Source organism: Sinohyriopsis cumingii, chromosome 15, assembly GCF_028554795.1.
Source record: "Sinohyriopsis cumingii isolate HCF-2022 chromosome 15, ASM2855479v2, whole genome shotgun sequence".
Taxonomy (NCBI): domain Eukaryota; kingdom Metazoa; phylum Mollusca; class Bivalvia; order Unionida; family Unionidae; genus Sinohyriopsis; species Sinohyriopsis cumingii.
In genome coordinates, this window is record NC_142975.1 from 43831314 (window position 1) to 43857182 (window position 25869).

At 36.0% G+C, this 25869-nt stretch overlaps 1 protein-coding gene across 2 annotated transcripts in view; it reads right to left on the minus strand.

Moving 5' to 3' along the window:
- LOC149781708 (5'-3' exoribonuclease 1-like) overlaps window positions 1-25869 on the minus strand; it is a 218249-nt gene that overhangs the window by 155992 nt on the left and 36388 nt on the right. For both annotated transcript variants that reach the window (XM_089935809.1, XM_089935808.1), the window contains exons 4-8: window positions 19276-19373; window positions 11515-11624; window positions 8355-8465; window positions 4746-4834; window positions 2978-3065 (exon numbers count right to left, since the gene is read on the minus strand). In XM_089935809.1, the coding sequence (XP_089791935.1) occupies window positions 2978-3065; window positions 4746-4834; window positions 8355-8465; window positions 11515-11624; window positions 19276-19373 (496 nt within the window). The remainder of the gene's footprint in view (window positions 1-2977; window positions 3066-4745; window positions 4835-8354; window positions 8466-11514; window positions 11625-19275; window positions 19374-25869) is intronic.

The window sequence follows — 25869 nt, forward strand, 5'->3', positions numbered from 1 at the left end:
TGTCACTCGCCACTGTAGGTGACGAAATTGTACTTATCTTCATTAATTTATATTTACTAACATCCGATAAAAATTTTGTAAAATTTTCATCATAATATTTTATTGGTTTTCCTAAACCACCAAAATAAATTATCGCCAGCCAATCAATTTCGTTAATTTTATCGGCAATATCCTTATTCAAAAAAAATCTTTTATTTTCCGGAGAATTATCCGCAGCCATCTGAATTCTTGAATCATAGTTACTGAGTAAATACAATAAGTTCTTTTTCAAATAATTATCAGCTGATATTTTAGGATCAATTACAAACGAACCATTGTCCGCAGATGGTTTATATTCGCTTGGTTGAGTTACTGGTTCCTGATCACTCTGATCTTTTTTCCTTCTTGATTTTCTCTCTTTTTTCTGAGGTGTAATTTTTTCTTTTGGTCTAGCTCCTAATTCCTGTGGTTGAATATTTTCTTCCTGTGGTTGAATATCTTCCTGTGGTTGAATATCTTCCTGTGGTATTACTTTTCTTTTCCGTGTTTTAACTTTTTCTTCCTTCTCCTGTTGTTTTCTTTCCTTCGCTTGCTGTTTTATATCTTCCGCTAATTGCTTATTATAATTATATCTATCGTCTGCTGCTTCTAAAAATCTTCTAAAAAATGGATCCCTTTCACTCGCCTGTGTTTTTTCCGCATAAACTTTATATAACATACCATACCAACTATTACGGGTTTTATATTTTCCCTTTCCTATTTCAGTCAAATATTCATTTCGAACACTAAACATATCTTCCGCAAATTGACCAATTCGATCTATGGAATACAGTGTCGAGAGCGGTCGTGATATTATTTCCCATCCCTCATCGGTGAAATTTTCTCTTAAATTCTCGATATTAAACTTCCCTTTTTTTACTCCCGGTTTTCCTAATACGGTTTTTCCCTTACTACCTGTTTTATAAGCAATTGCAGGTTGTCGCCCTTGTGCTGCTGCTGCTATTGCTAATCGCTCGGGTAATGTTCGTGATTGTTCCTCAATACCTTTCAACATAGGAAAAATTCCCTTTTTCTTCGTATCTGGATCTTTTTCGTCGCCAAATACAACTTGCTCGATTGTTCCGGTAACTGGCTTTAACCATTTCGATGATGCCTCGGCAATTCCATGTTGTACATCTTCGTAACCACGAACATTTCTCTTAAATAATTGTTTTGTCGGGATAAGCTTCTTTAATGCCGCTAATTGCTCTCGCGCTAATCTGGCAGAATGAGGCTCTCCAACTGTACTAGCTTTCGGACTCATATTATTTTCAACTATATTGTTTTAATGCGAGGTAAAATTAGGATCAGCAGCCAAACTTTGCAAACTTCGTCGACACCAGAATAAATCCCCCCCCCCCTTTTTTCCTTGTCCAGAATCATTAATTTTGCACACAAAAAATTGCAGTCGGGAGTGAATTTACGCAAATTAATTTTCGTAGGAAGGCTTATTTTTGAAATCTGAGGCTTCTACGGAGAAAGTTCTCGTAGGAGGCTTTATTTTGGTCTGACAGTCTGGTCTGTAGAACTTCCCTGCTGCTGCTATGTTGGATATCAGATCAGTATCATTTTCATTCATGAACAACTAGACACCATTCTGGAGAAAATCCATTCAGGAGTAGTAGCAACAGCAAGATTTTGAAAAAGTTGACATTGTGAAGGTCAGATCTGCATTTAGGATCAATATGACATCATGTCTTTTGGTGAACACCCCATGTGGAAATGAACATCTATTGAGGAGTAACAGTTCAAACAGGATTTTCAAAATCACTGCCGTGGTGGCCATTATGGATATCCAATCAGCACTGATTTTGCATACAATCAACTAGACATCATGGGTGTCTTTTAGTTAAATCTTGACTGTGATGGTCATAAGAAATCTTCTGGTGAAAACCCCATGCTGATAAGATTTTTCACTCAGGAGGAGTAGCGACAATAAGATTTTCAAGACAGCTGTTGTGACAGACATAATGGATGTCAGATCAGCAATATTTTTTTTGATTACCAGCTATAAATCACAAGAAGTCTTCTAGTGAAAACCTTATGTTTACTTAACCATCCATTCAGAATGGGTGGTGATGACAAAATGTTCAAAAATTGATGCTTGTCGAGCATCATTTTCAGTTAAGACCAACCAGATTTTGGAATGAAAATGTGTTAAGTTTCATGGAAATCCTCTGAGTAGTTAAGGAGGAGTGGCAATTACGTGCTAAAAGATCGATGTACGACAGATAATGGACAAATGGCTATCCTGAGGACCATTGGAGCTAAAAGTTGCATCCAGTTGTATTTCCTATAAATACACAATTTTGTGTACCATCTATAATTTATACATGAATTGCCTTTTCAAATCACACAATTCTTGTCAAAATGGGTTTTAATTAAATGTTTTGTAACTTTTCCTTCAGTGCCATTTTCAGCTGAACTTCTGTTCACAAGGATACAAGAGAAATTAAAATGTTAAAACAACCTCAAAAGTAATTTAGTCAGTTTCCAGAATGAACTGAATAAACAACTGCCTGCAAGGTAAAACAATAATTAGATAAAAATGTATTTGATGTTTTAAAATCCAAGATTACTATAAACCTAAATGGACATTACTGGACAAAACAGCATCAAACTGAATATGATTTATACTTAGTTTGATCATAAGAAACTATCAACTAATAAAACATATATAAAAACTTCAAGAAAATCCTGTAATAAATTTAAGTTTTAAGACATTTAAGTTTAGATTCTGTTTCTGACTTTAAAGGTTTTGTATCTCAGGTCTTGATTTCCATTAGCTTTTGTCTCATATCTAGTGTTAAGACTAGACTTTCACTGCAGCTAGGCTGTTAGCAGCACTGGTCTTGAAAAAGCTACTGTGTGCAAACAAAATTTGCAACAGATAAAAGTTTGACAGGTTTTATTCAGTTTTAGTTGTATACTCTTTTGACTACAAGTTCTGCTGACCAACCTTAAGTGGTGAGAATTCAAAGTCCAGGTACTCCCTGAACAAGGACAGATGGAGAAGATGAAAGGTAGTTTCTTCAGGTGTAGCTGGCCTGTGTAAAAATAAACAAAGAACAAAAATGACTAGAAATGTGTCCAGACAACAAGGATATCCAGGCAAATACAGAATTCATTGATTCAAGTATGACAGTACAAGTTTAAGTCAAACAGAGGTCTTAACAAAGTAAAATTTAAAAGACAAAAAGAATACCATGAATGGCACACTATATGCCCATCACATGTTAAATAGTCTTCTATACATAAATTTAACACACTTAGTCTAATAGGCAGAAAACATTATTTGATTTTCAGACTTACCAGAACTGTGACCTCTAATCTTTAGGACCCAGAATTACTTTACTTTATTACCTTATATGCAAGCCATCCACAATATTTGGCCAAGAAATATACTCCACAACAAATGTTATTCTGCAAATTCCATTTTTCTTGGGAAAAACAATACCATGACCTTTGACCTCCAAATTAACAAGCATCTTTCATACCATAAGTGCAAGCCTTTCAAAATTTTTGGTCAAGGCATGTTGTCTAGAAGTAAAGTTATTATGCAAAAACCATTTTGCTTATTTCAACCAGTGACCATGACATTTTATCCTTTGAAAATAAAGATTTTTCTTCTAAATGAATAAGCTTCTTCTTAACCTGAGTGCACACCATCCATAAAGTTTGATCTTGGTTGTGGTATAAAACTAATGCTTTTGTACAGAAACCATTTTTTTTTCTTTCAGTAAAAGTAACCTTAACCTTTGATCTTTTGACCCCCAAACCAACAGGCTTTTCCTTACCATATATTCAAATCATCAATTAAGTCAGGTTCAGGTAGATGGTTAATTTTATTATGAGAAACCATTTTCCTTCTTTCAGTCACAGTTGCCTTGATCTTTCACCTGTCCACAACTGATAGTATTCATCTTTACTACAAGTGCAATCCATTCATGAAGTCTGGTAACTGTAGATGATGGACAACTCAAGATAATGTGCAGACATGCAACTAACATGAAACATATAGATTGGCAATATCGTAACTAAATTTGGTTTCATTCCATGCAGTTCTTTAAAACATTATCAAAATGCAAGAACATGTTTTTTAAGTAAGACAAGGGCCATAACTACTGATTCATTAGTCACCATTACTGGGCAATAATGCTTTTATTTCAAAAGCTGGGCTACCAGTTTTTTTCCTAGTAGCCTATTGGGCTACATCTAATTTTGAAATTTGTTGTACTCTGTTCTTCTACAAGAGTTTCACTAAAATCCTGAAAATCTGCCCCTAACTTGAGATTTTGCACTGTCTTGCATATTACACACTTCGTATTGATAATATCTGTGTCAAAGGTAAAGATATTATGATAGATGAAAAAAATATTCTCAACTTGTAAATAGTAAATTCAATTTTTCGGGGTAAATATTTATTTTGTAAGAGATGACGTATTCCTTAAAGTCAGTAAAATCTTTAAATTTTACTAATAGAAAACATAAGCTCCTTTTTTTTCCCAAATATTAGGACTTCTTTTCAAACCATATATCTGATGTTCAGTGTCATCCAGAAATAAAGACTTACAAATTTTAAAGTAATCTCAAATAATCTGATTAATTGAAACAAAAAGTGAAATAATTAAGTTCTGTAAAACCAAGCCTGCCAATACAGAATTGCTTGTTCACTCATGAAGCATATCAGAGGGAAGATTAATCAAGATGGACACTTGATCCATTACCTTTTGTTTTTATCTTTCCTGCCACCAAATCTTACTTCCTCGCGCAGTAAAGAGAAATGTGGTTCATGTGTAGCTAGACCAAGCATCATCTAAAATAAAAGCAATGATTATACTGATTCATAGCAATACAAATTACAGGACTATCAAGAATAAATAGCAAGTTAACTTGATGACCTTGTACTGCATTTATACTGATTCCTAATAATAAAAATTACAGGACTATCAAGAATAAATAGCAAGCTAACTTGATGACCTTGTATTGTATTTACAAATCCCTTCATACCAGGCAGTATTCAATTCAGAAAAAAAAACATATTCATCACACCAAAGACTTGAAGGGTTGAAGTGATACTAATTCACAAAAGATCTGAGATACTGACACTTATGGGTCTCTTTTACTCTTGTAAACATACTGCTGTTAATAATCTTTATAATTTTGCAATAAATTTTCTTAGTTTTATGTGACAAGAGAAATGCTGTTAACATCTGAAAGACTAGTTGAGAAATTATTGTCATTTCTTCACAGAAACAGTTCCTACAATTGCTTCTAGTATTATTAACAGCAAAATAATATCCAAAAAAAGGAAATAATTATCAGGTCTAATAATCTACCTCAATCTGAGTTGCCTCCCTTGACATAAAACTCCTGAAAAGCCAGTGGATATGTAATTTGTTACAAAATTATGATACTGTTTTTAGCAATGCAAACTATACTTTGCGGAACAAAATGGACACTGCCATAAGCATGAAGGCCTTGAAATACCTGCAAACCAAAAATTTAATGTTTCCTTTTCCTGAATTTGTTGGGGGAGGGGTTAACTGCAATCTGTCTCTAAGTTGCCTCCATTGGTTTCCATATGTTCATATATGAAATCTAACACTTCATATCTTGGCAAACAGATGTTGAAAACTTTGAAAAGTTTTGAGCAAATGACGAATTAATAATATGTTTATATAAAATGGACAAGTCTGATTATCTACTACAGTGGTTCACAACCTTTTTTGGGCCACCATCCCCTTGGTTCTCTTCAGCGCCAACTATCTTACCCTGTAAAAAGCATTATCCAGCATCAACGCCCCTTTGGTAATTTCACCACCCTGCTGGGGGTGGTACCGCCCACTTTGGGAATCACTGATCTATTATAGCCTCTCATAGAAAATCTAAAGCAAAATTTTAAAAAGGCAAAGTATTTTAAGTCTGAAATGAGTACACAGATGATACTTATATAATGACATAAAATAATTTTTCAAGTATATCTGTAAACCTATTTAATGTTGTTTTGGTGTCTGTAGATTTACCTAAATGTGTATTGAGAACTGTCAATGCATCAATCTCTTGAGCTGTTTACCAATTATACTGTAAGCACATTCGTTACAGACCTTGAAATGGGTAAACTGACCAAACCTTGCATTTTGTTTGTATTTCATCTGAGTTCCATTTTTATTCTGTCTGCATTCCATTCACATTTCACCAATCATCTTTTAATTTATAATCTTAGAAATGCATTCCGAGTTTATGTTATTATTTTCATCCATACTATCCTTTCAAGCAATTACCAAAGTATTGTTCCCTCTTTACCCTCTTGTTCTCTCTTTTCAGAATGAATCTGAAATGCGGTTATCAAAGTTTGTTCCCTGTGCTTGGAATGAAACTGAAATGGTTTAATAAAATCTGATTCCCTATTTTTGGACTGCAACTGAAATGCATTTATAAAAGTCTGGTCCCCTGTTTTTGGACTGAAATTGAAAAGCATTTACCAAAGGCTGATCCCCTGTTTTTGGACTGAAACTAAAATGCATCTACCAAAGTCTGGTCCCCTGTTTTTTGGACTGCAACTGAAATGCATTTACCAAAGTCTGATCCCCTGTTTTTGGACTGCAACTGAAATGCATTTACCAAAGTCTGGTCCCTTGTTTTAGGACTGCAACTGAAATGCATTTACTGAAGTCTGGTCCCCTGTTTTTGGACTGCAACTGAAATGCATTTACCAATGTCTGGTCCCCCGTTTTTGGACTGCAAATGAAATGCATTTACCAAAGTCTGGTCCCCTGTTTTTGGACTGCAATTAAAATGCATTTATAAAAGTCTGGTCCTATGTTTTTAGACTGAAACTGAAATGCATTTACCAAAGTCTGGACCCTGTTTTTGGACTGCAACTGAAATGCATTTATAAAAAGTCTGGTTCCCTGTTTTTGGACTGAAACTGAAATGCATTTACCAAAGTCTGGTCCCCTGTTTTTGGACTGAAACTGAAATGCATTTATGAAAGTCTGGTTCCCTGTCTTTTGGGCTTCCTAAAGGGACTGAGCTACAACTTGTCTTATTAAATGTGTACTTTATTGAAAATGCAAATGTATAAATAAAAAAAAGACAGCATAAAATTTATGATAAACATAATCACAACTATAATAACTGTAAAAATATAGTTGTAAAGCAGTCATTCCCAAGCTTTTTCGGGCCACCCCCACCCCTAGGTTATACTCAGCGCCCCCCACCTTACCCCGTAAAAAGCATTATTCAGCATTAGCACATCCCACTGGTAATCCCACTGCACCACTGGTGGCAGTACCACCCACTGTGGGAACCACTCTTTTAAAGTATTTGTCAAAAATTTATATTTTTTATTTTGTTTCATTCAAATAAAAATTCTACTGATACAATTGCTGGTAATGATGTTATCACATTAATTGTAGTTATCTGTCTGCCTTGACAACACCACCATAGCTTGTAAAGGTTAAAAATATTTTCAGTGTCCAAAATCTGATCATGGACTATCATACAAAAGTTTTTGATCATGGAAATTTAACAGCAGCTTAAAAATAATCAGTTTTAAGTCCAATCACAAACTGAAATACATTTGCATTTAGATGTTGTTTTGGTGTCTGTGGATTTACCTGAACGTGCATTGAGAACTGTCAATGCATCAATCTCTTGAGTTGTTTACCAATCATACTGTAAGCCATTCATTACAGACCTTGAAATGGGTAAACTGACCAAACCTACATTCTGTCAACATTTCTTCCAAAATCATTGATCATTTCACTTGTGTTCATTCTTCAATATATTTTGTCTGCATTAATTCTGTCATCTAATTACATTCATTCTGCATTACATTTACATTTCACAGGTAAAATGACTTGTTTCAGGGTCAATGCATAATCACTCCAGTAATCCTTGAGTTGACTCTGATGGGACACAGACACAAAGCCAGTGTTCAGTGTATTAAACAAACCAAATCATATTGCTCTTATATTGCCATTTGCTGCCCAAGTTCAGTAAAAACATCAGTAATCATTCTGCAGTGCAATTAATCAGAAAATAGTTATAACTAATGTGTAGGAGTAGCACAGTCAACAGATTAAATATGCCTTACCATGTCCAGACCTAGACCCTATAGTCAACAGGTTAAATATGCCTTACCAAGTCCAGACCTAGACCCTACAGTCAACAGGTTCAATATGCCTTCCCAAGTCCAGACCTAGACCCTGCAGTCAACAAGTTAAATATGTCTTACCAAGTCCAAATTTAGATCATACAGTCAAAAGGTTAAATATGCCTTACCAAGTCCAGACCTAGACCCTACAGTCAACAGATTAAATATGCCTTACCAAGTCTGCATCTAGACCATACAGACAGTGACGGGTGTTAGGATCATAGTCTGGCTTGCACCTTTCTGATCGAATGAAGTCCATGATTTTGTGCTCCCCTTCTCCTGGGGTCTGAAAAAAGATGAACCTTTGCTGAGGAAATCATTTTTTTTTTGTATCTGCAGAGTCATCCACCACCATATACATACTGCCATGTCGGCCTATTCTGCGCGTCGGGTAATTCTGCGCAACGATACGTCATTTCTGTAAACATTTGATCACGTGCTATTTTGGGTCATAAATCCATTTTGTATCCAAAAAGAAGAATCATACATTAATTAAGAAAAGTGGTATTTGTAAAGTGTACAAAAATATCCCAAATTTAGACTCGAAATGCACATAAAAATGTGATTTCTAAATGGCAACGTGAAGACCCACTCCATGACCTTCTTGAACCGGTAACCCAGAAAATTCGATTTACTATGCATCTTTTAGAATCATAAAAATAAATACATTGTATAAAAGATGGAAATGTGTACCTTAAAACAAAGCTATTTTAATCCAAGTTTCCAATTTTGCAAGAAGTTGTCCCACACGTACAAAATCGTCTGCTACCCAGCGTGTCTACTTGCTGTTACACCATAAATTCTTAACAAATTACCCGGCGTATAGTCTGTTTCTAAATTCTGTAGTAATTTTTCCCCTTCAACAAGACATTGTAAACACATTACAACTTATTCATTGTTATTTCTCTTCCATGTAATAGCTAATTTCTTATAAAATGTTGAACTTTACTAACTTTTTTACAAGATCGGTTTACTTTGCTTAATATCTCTTGCCATTTATTGGCATTTTTACGGTGAATTTGATAAAACTAGCTATAAACCTGACCTAATTACTCGACTGAACTGCTGACAGAAACAGTCCAAAGTAATATATTTCATTTCTATAGCAAGATGGATAAACATTACCTCTTTTTAAAGCTATGTGCAGAATAGGCCGACATATCGCGAGTCAGGAAAACCGCGGGGGGGGGGGGGGGGGGGTATCCCCTGTGTCCAATATTAATATTATTTTGAACAGAACATTCTGGTGACAACTGCATCTTTTCAAATGGTAAGCACTTCTGTATTTTAATTTTGTCAATCGCTCGAATTCGGTATGCGTTATGTTTCAATATTGGAAACGAAAACCTTAGGTGCGCAGAAATGCCCGACAGCAGTGTACCATTGCTGACTGTAGGAATACTACAGATTTAGTTTAATTAATTTAGTACCAATTATGATGAAATTTGTCCTTGATACATGCCTGAAGTAAAATGTCTTTTCTATATTTGCCATTTATATCCATGAATTATATTAACAATGAGATTAATATTACGCAAAAGAGAAAACCAACTCCAAAAACAACAATAAAGCAAAACAAAAGTCCCAAGAGGGGACTGATGTTCTACTGAATGAAAAGAATTTTCAGGAATTCAAGATAAGACCATTTCTTCCTTTTAACTGCTGAGTCTTGAAACCATCTCTGATATTCTTAAGCAAAAGCATGATTTTTAAATTAATTGCTCTGGTAAGCATATCAGATGGCAGCTTGGCACCATTTTCGTTCAGGACAAAGTAGACATCATTCGAAGTCTTTTGGTGAAACCCCATGTCATAATGATCATCTGCTCAGTGGGTATAGTGTCAAGAAGATTTTAAGAGCATGACAGTGATATTGGTTGTATGGCTGGCACCAGTTTCATTTAGGACCAACTAAGTATCATAAGTATAATGGTGACATAGCCATCCATCTGGAGAGTAGAAACCACAAAATTTTCAAGATATTGCTTTCCATTCATGAATTGCAAAGACAAGATGGTTGCTGTGGTGGCCATATTGGACATCAGATCAGCACCATTCTCAATGAAGACCAATTAGACTTCTTAAAAAGTATTTTAGTTGTTGTTGTTGATATTGTGGGGTTTAATGCCATTTTTCAGCACACGATAGGCTATACATAGCGGCCAGTATTAATGGTGGAGGAAGAATCCGGGAAAACCCCAGAAAGAACCACCAACCCGTGAGAAGCTACTGGCAAGCTTTCTCACATACCCACATTGGCCAAATCCGAATTTAGTAATATAAATATCCATTTGGGAGGAGTAATCATAACAAGATTTTGAAAATGGTTGCCATTGTGTCCATACTGGCACCAATTTCATTTAGAATCAACTAGACATCATTAGAAGTCTTTTAGTAAAACCTGTGTTGACCATTCTCTCAGGAGGAGTAGAGATAAGATTTTCAATATGGCAGCCTTGATGGCCATATTGTAGGTCATATCAGCATCATTTTCATTTAGTATGAGTTAGACATTAATAGGAAGTATTTTAGTGAATATTATTCAGGAGAAACAGTGATAAAGATTTTAAGATGGCTGCTGTGCTGGCCATACTGGATATCTCAGCATCACTATTTTCATTTAGGACAGTTAGAGCATGTTTTTGTGTGTGTGCATGTGGGTGTGAAGTTTCAATGCAATTTTACAAGTAGTTTAGGAGGAACAGAGATAACAAACTTGTGCTAATGGACTGACAGATGCACAATGGACATCAGACAACAGAGCATCCCATAAGCTATTATAATCTATCACAATGAGAGCTAAATACAAAGTAGTTAAATCATGCCAACAATATGAATTTAGAATACTCAACTGGGATGGATAACATTTCATTGTAAAAATTGTTTTGATGTAATATGTTCTCACAAAAAATGAAAATAAAACAAAATAAAAGACTCATTTTTTGCAATAACAGTGGTAATAAATGTAGTCCACTCTACAATGAAATATATATTGGTGATGTTACCTACCATCACAATTTGTAATAAAATCAGTCCACTCTACAGTGAAATACATAGGCATGTTATGAATTATGCATAGTAAATTAAAATGGGATAATTTGTCAGCAACTTGCAGAATGAGTGCACTCACCAATCTTTTTTATCAAAGGGGACATTATAATAAATTTGTTAATTATCGGATTGAGTAGTCACACTGGTTATAGTGACAGTCCTCAGTACTATAGAGATTCAAGTATTGAAATCATGTTAAGATTCTTTTATTTGCCATGCGCATAGACCAGTTGCATGTGTCATCTATTCTTTGCTAAGAGTCATGTTGCTATAGTAACAGGTACCTGATGGCCTGAAAGGTAGACTTTGACTCCCTGCCAAAGTGGGTCAGTAGAGACTTTCTTCACAACAAAGTACTTCAACTGTTCCTGAAGATCTGCCATGAACTTTGTACCTAAAGATACAAAAGAGACATGATCAGAACCAGAATACCATGATGGAATTCCATCAATAGTCTGCAAAATTCTGAAAGTAACAAGTCATGTAACCAGTCTGTAAAACTTCCTTCAGCATTTCTGTGACTGTTGCTGGTATCCCACTACTGCAGCACTGATTCCCTCTCCTCTATAAAAATCACTTTTACTAATACTTAATCACACTTCATGTTACAAATCTTCATTATTTTCTATAAAAACTATCTTTCAATTACAGTGAAAAAATGTCAAACAAAAGAGCTTTAAACCAATAGATGAATGCCATCGCAAATGTTTATATGTGCTGACATATTTCTTGTGTGCATATTACAGACTGTTCCTATGCCATTCTCATCCTTGACAAGATAAAAAAAATACTTCTAAACAGACTGCCTTTTTCTATTCAACTTTTTAGGCCATTTCAGGTTACTCCTGTTGATCAGATGCTTGACTCATCTGGGTCACCATACCCTTTGTTTTTTACTGCATGAATGCTTTTACAACTTTTATTACCAATTTCATGTCTGCAATATTTCGGGCAATCAAAAGCGAAAGAAATAGCATAATTTCCATATGCAAGGAAACCTAAGAACCTAATCTTTCACTACTGTAATCCCTGCAGATGCAGAACAACTGCACAGCCATGGGAACTCATTTCAGTGTAAAATGAAATTTTTGACAAGACCAACTCCACTTTTACAAATTATTGTGTTCAACTAATGATTAAATATATCAGAGTAAAATGAGACATTCCAAACATGTTCCCCATGAATGACTTAAGTATTTTACAGATAATTTCATAACCATTTTTGCACAACTTTTCTGTTTCTTAGTACCTCGTTGGATCGAGTCTGAATACCAATATGTCTAGTGTGTTATGCAGTGAATAAGCTACAGTTATAATAGTGGATATTGTATTTACTCTGGACTTGAAGAAACAATAACCACCAATCAGAACTGAATGTAACATTTTACAATGTGTGACACACAGGAAGTGTACGTAGCCCTCATATTTGATACAAGCAGACAAGATGTGAATGCATTCTTTACACTTATATATGTTATCAACATGCTTATGAGACAAAATACTCAGCATGGAATTGGCTGAGAGGGTGGGACAGATTCCAAGCCATGGAGGTTGGTCACTTTCTGAAAATACTCAGCATGGAATTGGCTGAGAGGGTGGGGCAGATTCCAAGCCATGGAGGTTGGTCACTTTCTGAAAATACTCAGCATGGAATTGGCTGAGAGGGTGGGGCAGATTCCAAGCCATGGAGGTTGGTCACTTTCTGAAAATGCTGTAAATTGCAAGCTTTAATACAGGTAGTCTAGACAACAACATATGGTCATGTAAATGAACTTGGGTTTTGTCAGGAACAATTCGTAGAAGATATAAATAACCCTCATTTTCATCACATCACTGTGAGTATGACTGGTGTTCCTCATCTCATATTATCACAGTGGACACTACTCTTATATGGCCATTTTTGCTATGAAAATGTGGCCAGACAGGGTCCATGCTGAACTCTAATATCTGGGCAAAATGAATTAGTCCTTCAGCCAGAATAGGTGAGAAGTTTGTTTAAACTGTTCAAATTTGATAATTTTTAAAGAAGCCACTTTTGACTTTTGGTTTTGCAGAGTTCCATGTCAGATGACTTAAGTAATAATAAAATATTATCAAAATATTAAAACATTTTTATTTTGCTTAACCATAGTTGTGTAGTAGAGATGTAACAATTTTGGGAAATTTCTACTGGGTACCTGTCGATCCTAACGATCAGTTACCCAGGTATCCGATCAAAGTGAAATTGTATTAAATGTGAATCTGAACTGCTTTGTTGTAGGATCACACATGCCAACCCCCAAAAGAGGTAGATGCATAATTATTGCTAATATAAGTGGCAGAAAGCTTAATCTAAGCATAAAAAGAGCAATCAATATATTACATGCCACAATTACAGAAAACTGTATGAAAAATGTACATATTTATTTTATTTAACATACATTTAGTTTTACTTCTTACCTGGATCTGCAGTTAAAATTGTTGTCACAAATCGGCAAAATCCATGTGGATTATTAGTTAATACAAGAGTACAGACTATAAATTATTTATGAATGACACTCACTTTAACTAGTCTACATGTCTACAGTAATTTTCACAAATATTCGTAAAGTCCACAAATGATGACAGTTGCAGTATCTTCAGCCTGCCATGGTTCATCCCTTAATGATGGTCCAGTGCTATATATTTTTAAATGCAACAAAATCCCTCTCTAACATTTTTCAGTCATATAGCATCCAACAGTCACATTGATACAGCCCATTTATTTTTTAATGATATCTGGCCCCATTTATTTTCAATTTAGACTGGTCTACTACATGTAGTATCAAAACTGAATGAATCTATGACAAGTGGTTTCATATTCATGAATCCTGTCTGTTTTCTTGGAACTGTTCCATAAACAATTAATGCAAAAATTACCATATTTATAGACGTGGTAAATTTTTATTAGATTTTTTTCAGTGTTATTAAATAACAAAGATTTCCTTATATTTAAATATTTCAGTAAAAATTTTTATTCTGTATAGTTGTCCATTTTGTTCGTATTTTCTTAACATGGTACAAGAGGTGCATGTTACGGTAACCAAATTTTATGTTGACTCTGCCATGACAAATATATCTGTCTTGGGTTTCCTGCTGTTAAATAAGGCCCAGTAAATGAACATGTGAACAGCGGCCCTGACGTGAACAGCTAATACTTGCTCCAGGGCCACAAACATGAGGCAAAAATGGCATTAGTTAAACCACACATTTATATTGTGCTTTCTTTTATTTGAACTGCAGTACATATTTAAATTTAATTTGTCGAATATTTCTTAATCAGCACTTATTGTCACTGTTGAAGAAAGATATTGACCTAGCTAATGACATCAGGATAATAATAATAACGAGGACTTTGTATAGCGCTTAACATTAGACAACACATATAACATAAAAAAACATATAATGATATTATTACAAAACACAAACATCATGAAATTTAAAAACAAAAAATTCTGAACATATTTAAGGTAGGGAACATTATTAGGGGGGCCCTGAGTGGCCGAGTGGTCTAAAGCGCTCTCCGTTATGGAACACTGCCATCTCACCTGTCTGCGTGGGTTCGAGTCTCGGATTCGGCTAATGCGGGTATGTGAGAAAGCTTGCCAGTAGCTTCTCGTGGGTTGGTGGTTCATTCTGGGGTTTTCCTGGGTTCTTCCTCCACCATTAATACTGACTGCTCTGTATAGCCTATCGTGTGCTGAAAAATGGCGTTAAACCATACAACAACAACAACATTATTAGGTCTTTAAGTTTGTTCTTGCAGTCGAAATAAGTGAGTTTTGAGAGCACTCTTGAATGGGATCACTGTGGCTTTGTGTCTAAGTTCTGTGGGCAATTCATTCCACGTTGCTGGGCCCTAGTATGCAAAAGAATGCTGTCCATATGACTTTGTTTTCATAATGGGAATAATGAGTATACTATTGTCAGAAGAGGAGCGTAAGTATCTAGCTGGTGTGTACACATGGGTGAGGTCGGATAGGTATGTTGGACTGGAGTCTGTCAGTGAAATGTAGTACAGAGAACAAATTTTGTGTTTGATTCTGGATCGAATGGATAGCCAGTGTAGGGTACAGAGCAGCGGGGAGGTGTGCTCTGATCGTAGTACTCTAAGTATGATCCGAGCAGCTGTGTTTTGAACTTTTTGAAGTTTCTGGAGTAGATATTGAGATAACAGAATTGAGTTACAATAGTCCAGTCTTGAAAGTATTAATGAACACACAAGTGTTTTAGTGGCATCAACTGAAAGATATTTGCGAATGGAGCTGATGCGTCTCAGCTCAAGTTATGCAGCCTTGCATATGTTCATGACATGTTGGTGCAATGTGAGAGTACTGTCCAGAGTGACACCTAGGTTTCGTACTGACTGTGTGAATTTAATGTTGTTGTTACTGATATCACTGGACAACAAATTTTTACAAAAGTCATGTTACTGAAATAAAATTAGTCAATTCTTATCAATTTTTATGTGCTGAACACGAATATGACAGTCAAATTGCAAAATTGGCTCTAGTTTTTTTGTAATCTGCAAGAAATTAATGTTTACATAACGAAATGCATTCCATTAGTAAAAGGTCAACTGTAATAGCCTACCTATAAAAAATCAAGTTATTGACTACATCTTAGATTTCTTCGCCTGTCTCTTGTACAGCTGTTCGGGAGCATCTCTGAGGAGTGTCCAGCAGTAGTCAGCCAGCATTGTAGTGGACCATTTTCCCTGGTATCTTTGTTCCATTGTTGCGATATCTTGATGAAAACGTTCGCCGTGTTCATCACTAACGATACCACAGTTGCTAGGAAAGAAATCCAAATGGGAATGAAGGAAGTGAATCTTTAGAGACATATTGCAGCCAAGTTTCTTATACTTCATCAACATGTCTTCTACTAGTTCCTTATAGTTTTCTGCCCTAACATTTCCGAGGAAGTTTGTAGAAACTAGGCGAAAAGCATTCCATGCTTGTTTCGCGTCACCTTCCAGCAAGTTGTTGAACCGGTCATCTTTGAAAAGCTCTCGAATCTGAGGACCCACAAAAACTCCCTCTTTAATCTTTGCTTCGCTGAGTCGAGGGAATTTTTCATGCAGGTATCGGAATGCTGGCAAAGTCCGGTCAATGGCTTTCACGAAGTTCTTCATCAAACCTAGTTTGATGTGAAGGGGTGGTAGCAAGATTTTCTGAGCCTCAACCAGAGCTGGGTGTTGGATATTCTTCTCTCCAATGGCTACATTCTGCCTGTGAGTCCATTCCTTCCTCATGTAGTGCATTTCCCTTGCTCGGCTATCCCACTCGCATAAGAAACACATGTATTTTGTATATCCTTGCTGCAGTCCCATTAAAAGGGCAACTACCTTCAAATCACCACAGAGGTGCCAGCTGTACTTGTTATACTCAATGGAATTCAGTAGCTGCCTTAAGTTATCGTATGTCTCTTTCATGTGGACAGCATACGCTACTGGAATAGATGGAAGAATGTTTCCATTGTGCAAAAGCACAGCCTTGAGACTCAGTTTCGAAGAGTCCACAAATAGTCTCCATTCTTGTGGGTCATGAGTGATTTTTAAAGCATTCATGAGGCCCTCAATATCGGAACAGAATATCAGATTACTTTCCTTTCTGAAGAAAGGCTCCAATTGCTGGTGGCGCTTTCGATATGCAGTAATTGTGACATCTTCTTCTAGAAGATTCCATTGTTGGAGTCTTGATCCTAGCAATTCTGCCTTGTTCTTTGATAAGTCCAAATCACGAATCAGGTCATTTAGTTCTTCCTGTGTTATTCTGTGTGGGGTTGATGATGCAAAACAGTGAAAATCTGGATCACTGCATGCTGATGGACCAGGAGAAGAACAGGTCAACTCACCTTTGTCTTCGTCAGATGAATCAAGAGAATATTCTGCTGGAGGTTCTGGAATAGGAAGTCCCTCACCATGTGGAACTGGTCTCAATGCAGACGGAATGTTTGGGTAGACTATTCTCGACTTCTTTCGCTTCGTTATTCCGCCGGAAAGAGGAGGAACCAAGCAGAAGTAACAGTCATTTAGGTGGTTGCTTGGCTCTCTCCACACCATTGGGACTGCAAACGGCATTGATGACCTTTTGCAATTCAACCACTGTGAAAGCTGTGTTGTACATGTAGCACAGCATATATGCGGAGCCCAAGGCTTGTCTTGGTCACCAACCTTGCATCCGAAGTAAAGATGATATGCCTTCTTCACTTGAGAATTGATACTTTTCTTCTGGTTGGCAAATGTCACTTCCCCACAAATATAGCAAAAATTGTCCGCGGTATTAACACACTTTCGAGGCATTACTGTTCTTTATTGTACGTAAATGGATAAAATAATAAGTTTTATGTAACAGTAGCTTGAACTGTCTCGCACAACGTCTAAAATATTTTAAATGCTGAACCTATCTGATTGGGCTTTATATAGTACACTGCTTACGTCAGCTTCAGCAGCCGCCTGGCATTAGTATAATAGGCCTACACATGTATAGTACACTGCTGACGTCAACTTACTTCAGCAGCCGCATGGCATTAGTATTGCATTGCATCAGAAAATGATGCAATCAACTGTGGATGATGTGAGCATGATGGTATTATGCAATGTTACATCATTATTCCGGATGTTGCTGCAGTCCTACTGGAGAAATTTACACAGTGAAACATAGAAAATGAGGTATATGAATATCTTCAAAACGAGAGCCAATACAAATTTTTCACGGTTATATTCGTGTTCGGCACACCAAAATACTACAGATTAGGGCCTTTTCAAGTCAGTAATGATTTCACTGTTGACCAGTGTATTTATTGTTTGAGGTAAATGATATGACTGAGAAAGTCTTTGTGTTGTGATTAGAACGGCCTCAGTTTTATCATCATTCATCTGCAGCTTGTTACATGTCATCCATGATTTCACATCAGGAATTCACCTCTCTACAAAGTGGATGGTAGCATCAACTTCAGTCGGGTGGCTAGATATGTATATTTGTAGGATCTCAAAACAAGTGCATTTAAGTCGCGAGAACAATGGCACACGAACCATGGACAGGCATGAAGTTAGGATGGTGTAGCTTTAAATATCAGCATTGATTCTTAAATAGCTCACGTGAGAAAGGAGAGAACTGTCCTCCCTTGTATTATTATATAATATATGTATGACAAGTAAATTGTAAGCAACTGTGATGGAGAATAAATGTGCACATGACACGAGCCTCAAACTGTAATTGTTATTCTTTGTTTCGATATGAACTTAGAATACTTTTTCTTTAAAACGGATACCCAGTTGTTTGTTTTATTACCGGGTTATTATCAACTGGCAGGTGCCTAAGTATCCGGGTACCTGTTGGCATCTTTATTGTCAAGTATTACAGTTACAGTCACCTCAAAAATGGATAATAGACAAGGATCAGCCGCTAGTTCCATTGTACAAGTCATCTTTTCATATGTTGATTGGGTAAAATAATGGAAAGAATGATTAAATTTATTAGTTATATACTGGGATGCTGGAACTGAGTCCTAACTCATTTCCAACTGGGCTATAAACATTCCTTTAAGATTTTTAAACCACTGAAAATGTGTGAATATTCTGCCGGAATTCTGCCAGTAGCAATTTCTAGCATATATGAACATTAAATTACCACCAAAAATGGACAACAGAGCATAAAACTTATTTTTTTATCTTTCCACCTATCTCAATGGATAGAAAATTGACACAAAAGTTTTACCTTGATTATTAATACATTGTATTGAAACAAAAAGAGATGGGGGTAGCATGAAATCCAGGTACAGTTAAGTAAATTTTGCTTTTTGGATATTTTTTTGGTGAGACCACATACTCGAGGGTGACAATTTCACCCAAACTGCCCCCTAGCAAGGATCCTGTTGAATAAAAGGGGTTACCTCTATGAGACAAGGGGACCACCATAGTTCACTTCCTGAATCAAAGAAATTTATATTTCCTGTACGTATTAGGATGAGCTGTCTTTAACTTGAGAAATCTGGATTGAAAAAGAAAATGCAAAGCAACAAACCTGGAGTAATACAATTGGAGTCAAATCTTTTTTCTGTAGGGAGCACTTCCCCTTTCTCTCGTGCTTTTCTCTCCAATTCTTCTGCTTCCCTAGCTGATCTGAAACATCAACAAAAATAAATTATTAAAGAGTTATGTTTGTGTGTAAGTGGAACTTTTAACACTTAAAATTTTTTAGTAATATCGCTATGATGTCAGTGGGAGAGTTTATTGTGATGTCTAGCTCTGGGGCATCATGCTGCAGACATGCAACATCATGTCCCACCCAGTCACATTATCCTGACACAAGGCCAACCAGTCCTAACACTAACCTCTTAATCCTGATCACCTAGCAAGGCAGCTGCTAGTACCATTTTTATAAGTCTTTGGAATGACTCAGCCGGGGTTTGAAACCACAACTTCCACATCCAAGGTGGACACTCTAACCACTTAGGCCACCAGAGTGGTTTAAGTTATTAGTAGTGACATGAAATTTATACAACCGCAGTAATATGATCAAACTGAGCCTCTGCAATCCCAGGTTCAAATCCTCAGGTCTGACGTGCAGTGGTACAATAACTAAGTTTAAATTTACACTAGATGTGTATTGCTACTTTCTCAAAACTCTAAACCTCTTTATTCCTCACTCTAACCCTCTGCTATGCTTCCTGGCCTTTAATATGCACTTATTAATATGACACTGGTTGAATAGGCCTACCTTTTGTTGCAATCTTTCCACCACTTTCTTGAATTTCTCTGTCCACTAAGTTGCTAAAATGGGAATATACTGGGAATAAAATAAAATAGTATCATTGCACTGGAGTAAAAAAAAATGCATTTAGCATATCAGAAAAGCGTCAGACAAATTGCATACATGATCCTCATTTAATCAGCTCTTTTATCACTGAGAAACATGTAGAAACTGAAAAACACCAATAACTGATGCAAATACAGTGCTTAGACTTAATTTCAAGCATGCACCAGGCTTCAATTACTGATGTGAGCTGCATGAATCAGGCTGATGCATTGTATATGCCAAAGACTACTGATGTAATATTCAAGCACATTTCTGCATGAATGGGAGCACTTTACAGGTTTCAAGAATGGGAGTACTCTGCAGGTTCCATGAATGCAAGCACTTTGCAGGTTCCATGAATGTGAGCACTGTGCAGGTTCTATGAATGGGAGTATTGTGCAGGTTCTATGAATGGGACTATTGTGCAGGTTCCATGAATATGAGCACTGTACAGGTTCCATAAAAGTAAGCATTGTGCAGGTTCCATGAAAAGGAGCACTGTGCAGGTTCCAAGAATGGGAGTACTTTGCATGTTCCATGAATGGGAGCACTGTGCAGGTTCCATGAATGGGAGTATTGTGCAGGTTCTATGGATGGGAGTATTGTGCAACATCCATGAATATGAGCATTGTGCAAGTTCCATAAAGTGAACATTTTGCAGGTTCCATGAAAGGCAGCATTGTGCAGGTTCCAAGAATGGGAGTATTGTGCAGGTTCCATAAATGTAAGCACTGTGCAGGTTCCATGAACGTAAGCACTTTGCAAGTTCCATGAAAGGGAGCATGGTGCAGGTTCGAACAAACAACAAGAGGCCCAAGAGGGCCTGCTCAAATGGCTTAATAATGTACCAGCTTAAACTTTCACTAAGCATGCCTATGCAGTATTATAAGAACCAACTTCAACTATCGTCCAAACTTTACACCATGCCAATTTCACCTCTTTTACCATATACTTATAAAAATTCTCTTCAAAGATAAAGGCATAATTAATATGAATATTTTCTTGCTCATAATTTAAGACATTCTAAATATTAATGATATAATGATATGTTCATTCCAGAAATGAAAACAATAGGGTAGAATTGCCTCTCTCAGGTATTAAGTTAAGAAGTTTAGAAGACAAAGGTGCTGTAAATACCTGTATCTGTGTCAAATTTATCCAAGAAATTCAAACACATTATTATCACTGGCACTTACATCATTGATTTATTAATTTATGAAATAAATATTCATTTCTATGCTTTTGATTTTCTACAATTTCCTCATTTGAAGAAATAACATATCCAATGTTCACTCTTGTCTGCATGGTATTTCATGCAGTCAAAAAAATAAAGAGAGAGAGAAAGATGGAAAGAAACAGTGAAAGAAAGAAAGAAAGAGCGGATGGGTTCATATTCAGTTTGAAATGATTTTGCCAGTTTGTCTCTGAAAGCATTCCTTAGTACACCTTTATTTAGCATTTATAGCATTCTTCAAGTATATAAATGCCCTCAGTTTCATTCATGTATCGATCCTTTATTTCAAACATTACACTGCCAAAGTCTGTCAATTCCATTTCCAGTATAAACACAATAATGTGAATATTATTTGAATCACATTTTGACAATGAGGAACTAAATATTTTTATTTCTACTTGATATCAGTTACATTTAATCATAATGTAAGACAACAGTATATGCTGACTTCCTTGTCCTCACATAGCTGGAGTGTGTGTCACGTTTGCCAATGAAACTGTGTGATTGTCTTTGTGGTCTGATCAAGCTTGTTCCCAAAAGTTGCCTTGTCAAAAATTGGTTTGATGTACGTCACTAATTTCAGGGTGACTTGGTAATAACTGTTAATAACATAAGTAGCAAGATTTCTGTTAAAGGTATATTCAGAAATTAGGGCAATCATTTCTAATCAATAGCCATAAATTGTAAATAGATACCCTCGGGTTCTGATGCCTGGAATTTACATTTGAACAATTTCTAACAACCTGTGTGGTTTTATGACCCAAGTTAATTTTGGCACATACTATGTTTTAGTTGAAATCTACCCCACCACTTTTGAAAAATAAAAGATTTTTATTACTGGAATTATTATTATCATTATTATTATTATTATTGGGACCAAACAATTGGTATATTTGTATATTTTCTATCTTCACATTACAGAAACTATTGTGAACACGTCTACTGGGGACCAGAAATCTTGTACTGCTGCAATAATGTACGGATGAGTAATGAGATCATGAAGGCTAACATGCTTACACAACAAGTTGTTAATTGACTACCGTACTGTTGAAATATGGTGGTTGGGTATGGCCAAGTATGGGATGTTTTGATGAGGGTATTATAAGCAATAAAGGGATCAAAGGTTGTAAATTGACTAACTTACTGTTGTAATATGGGGGGCTTTAAGATCAAGTAGGGGATGTTTTGATAAGGGTATTATAAGCAATGAAGGGATCAAAGGTTGTAAATTGACTAACTTACTGTTGTAATATGGGGGGCTTTAAGATCAAGTAGGGGATGTTTTGATAAGGGTATTATAAGCAATAAAGGGATCAAAGGTTGTAAATTGACTTACTGTTGTAATATGGGGGGCTTTAAGATCAAGTAGGGGATGTTTTGATAAGGGTATTATAAGCAATGAAGGGATCAAAGGTTGTAAATTGACTAACTTACTGTTGTAATATGGGGGGCTTTAAGATCAAGTAGGGGATGTTTTGATAAGGGTATTATAAGCAATAAAGGGATCAAAGGTTGTAAATTGACTAACTTACTGTTGTAATATGGGGGGCTTTAAGATCAAGTAGGGGATGTTTTGATAAGGGTATTATAAGCAATGAAGGGATCAAAGGTTGTAAATTGACTAACTTACTGTTGTAATATGGGGGGCTTTAAGATCAAGTAGGGGATGTTTTGATGAGGGTATTATAAGCAATAAAGGGATCAAAGGTTGTAAATTGTCAAACTTACTGTTGTAATATGGGGGGCTTTAAGATCAAGTAGGGGATGTTTTGATAAGGGTATTATAAGCAATAAAGGGATCAAAGGTTGTAAATTGACTAACTTACTGTTGTAATATGGGGGGCTTTAAGATCAAGTAGGGGATGTTTTGATGAGGGTATTATAAGCAATAAAGGGATCAAAGGTTGTAAATTGACAAACTTACTGTTGTAATATGGGGGGCTTTAAGATCAAGTAGGGGATGTTTTGATGAGGGTATTATAAGCAATAAAGGGATCAAAGGTTGTAAATTGACAAACTTACTGTTGTAATATGGGGGGCTTTAAGATCAAGTAGGGGATGTTTTGATGAGGGTATTATAAGCAATAAAGGGATCAAAGGTTGTAAATTGACAAACTTACTGTTGTAATATGGGGGGCTTTAAGATCAAGTAGGGGATGTTTTGATAAGGGTATTATAAGCAATGAAGGGATCAAAGGTTGTAAATTGACTAACTTACTGTTGTAATATGGGGGGCTTTAAGATCAAGTAGGGGATGTTTTGATAAGGGTATTATAAGCAATGAAGGGATCAAAGGTTGTAAATTGACTAACTTACTGTTGTAATATGGGGGGCTTTAAGATCAAGTAGGGGATGTTTTGATAAGGGTATTATAAGCAATAAAGGGATCAAAGGTTGTAAATTGACTAACTTACTGTTGTAATATGGGGGGCTTTAAGATCAAGTAGGGGATGTTTTGATAAGGGTATTATAAGCAATGAAGGGATCAAAGGTTGTAAATTGACTAACTTACTGTTGTAATATGGGGGGCTTTAAGATCAAGTAGGGGATGTTTTGATAAGGGTATTATAAGCAATGAAGGGATCAAAGGTTGTAAATTGACTAACTTACTGTTGTAATATGGGGGGCTTTAAGATCAAGTAGGGGATGTTTTGATAAGGGTATTATAAGCAATGAAGGGATCAAAGGTTGTAAATTGACTAACTTACTGTTGTAATATGGGGGGCTTTAAGATCAAGTAGGGGATGTTTTGATAAGGGTATTATAAGCAATGAAGGGATCAAAGGTTGTAAATTGACAAACTTACTGTTGTAATATGGGGGGCTTTAAGATCAAGTAGGGGATGTTTTGATAAGGGTATTATAAGCAATAAAGGGATCAAAGGTTGTAAATTGACTAACTTACTGTTGTAATATGGGGGGCTTTAAGATCAAGTAGGGGATGTTTTGATAAGGGTATTATAAGCAATGAAGGGATCAAAGGTTGTAAATTGACTAACTTACTGTTGTAATATGGGGGGCTTTAAGATCAAGTAGGGGATGTTTTGATAAGGGTATTATAAGCAATGAAGGGATCAAAGGTCATAAATTGACTAACTTACTGTTGTAATATGGGGGGTTTAAGGTCAAGTAGGGGATGTTTTGATAAGGGTATTATAAGCAATGAAGGGATCAAAGGTCGTAAATTGACTAACTTACTGTTGTAATATGGGGGGTTTAAGACCAAGAATATGATGTTTTGATGAGGGTATTATAAGCAATGAAGGGATCAAAGGTTGTAAATTGACTAACTTACTGTTGTAATATGGGGTGGGGGTGGTTTAAGGCCAAGAATGGGATGTTTTGATGAGGGTATTATAAGCAATGAAGGGATCAAAGGTTGTTAATTGACTACCTTACTGTTGTAATATGGGGGGTGGGGTTTAAGATCAAGTAGGGAATGTTTTGATGATGGTATTATAAGCAATGAAGGGATCAAAGGTTGTAAATTGACTACCTTATTGTTGTAATATGGAGGGTTTAAGATCAAGTAGGGGACGTTTTGATGAGGGTATTATAAGCAATGAAGGGATCAAAGGTTGTAAATTGACTAACTTAATATTGTAATATGGGGGGTTTATGGCCAGGTATGGGATGTTTTGATGAGGGTATTATAAGCAATGAAGGGATCAAAGGTTGTTAATTGACTACCTTACTGTTGTAATATGTGGGTGGGGTAAGGCCAATTATGGGATGTTTTGATGAGGGTATTATAAGCAATGAAGGGATCAAAGATTGTTAAAAGCCCATTTCATACCAAATTTAACCGAGTTGCTCCGTAATTATCCGAATAACCTCCAGAGTTACATTATACTCCAGCCAATCAAAAGCCGGTGGGTACATGTACATAACAAAATGACGTCCATTGTTGTTTAGAAATATTTCAGAAATAAAATTAATTAAATGATTGAAATTTATATGTAAATTATCCACAGACTTTCAATAACAAATCTGATAAACTCATATGAAATGCATTTTATGATAGTGATGTTTCGGATGCACAGAAATAGTTTGAACAACTTGCTCTTTGATTGCTAGGATTAAATTTGTTTACTTCGACACCGTTTCCTTACTTACATGTACATGTCCTGATGTAAACAGGTCAAAGCTACTCTCTCGTATGGGTTTGAAATCTGCCCTGGTTTCCAGAAAATACGACAGGATGGTTCCAATATTAAATTTCATCAATATCTGCGACAGCATCGCTGTTGAATATGCATTTTTCAACTCGATAAACGATGATGAAGTAGTTATAGAAGTTGATGTTGATGCTGAAGCATTAGCCATATTTTGCCCACCACCTATTATGTCAGCTGACCACCCACCAAGTGATCAAAATTCCGAGCAAATTACGAAGTTCACCAAAGTCTGCATGAAATGGGCTATTGACTAACTTACTGTTGTAATATGGGGGGGGGGGGTTTAAGGCAAAGTAGGGAATGTTTTGATGAGGGTATTATAAGCAATGAAGGGATCAACGATTGTTAATTGACTACCTTACTGTTGTAATATGGGGGGTTTAAGGCAAAGTAGGGAATGTTTTGATGA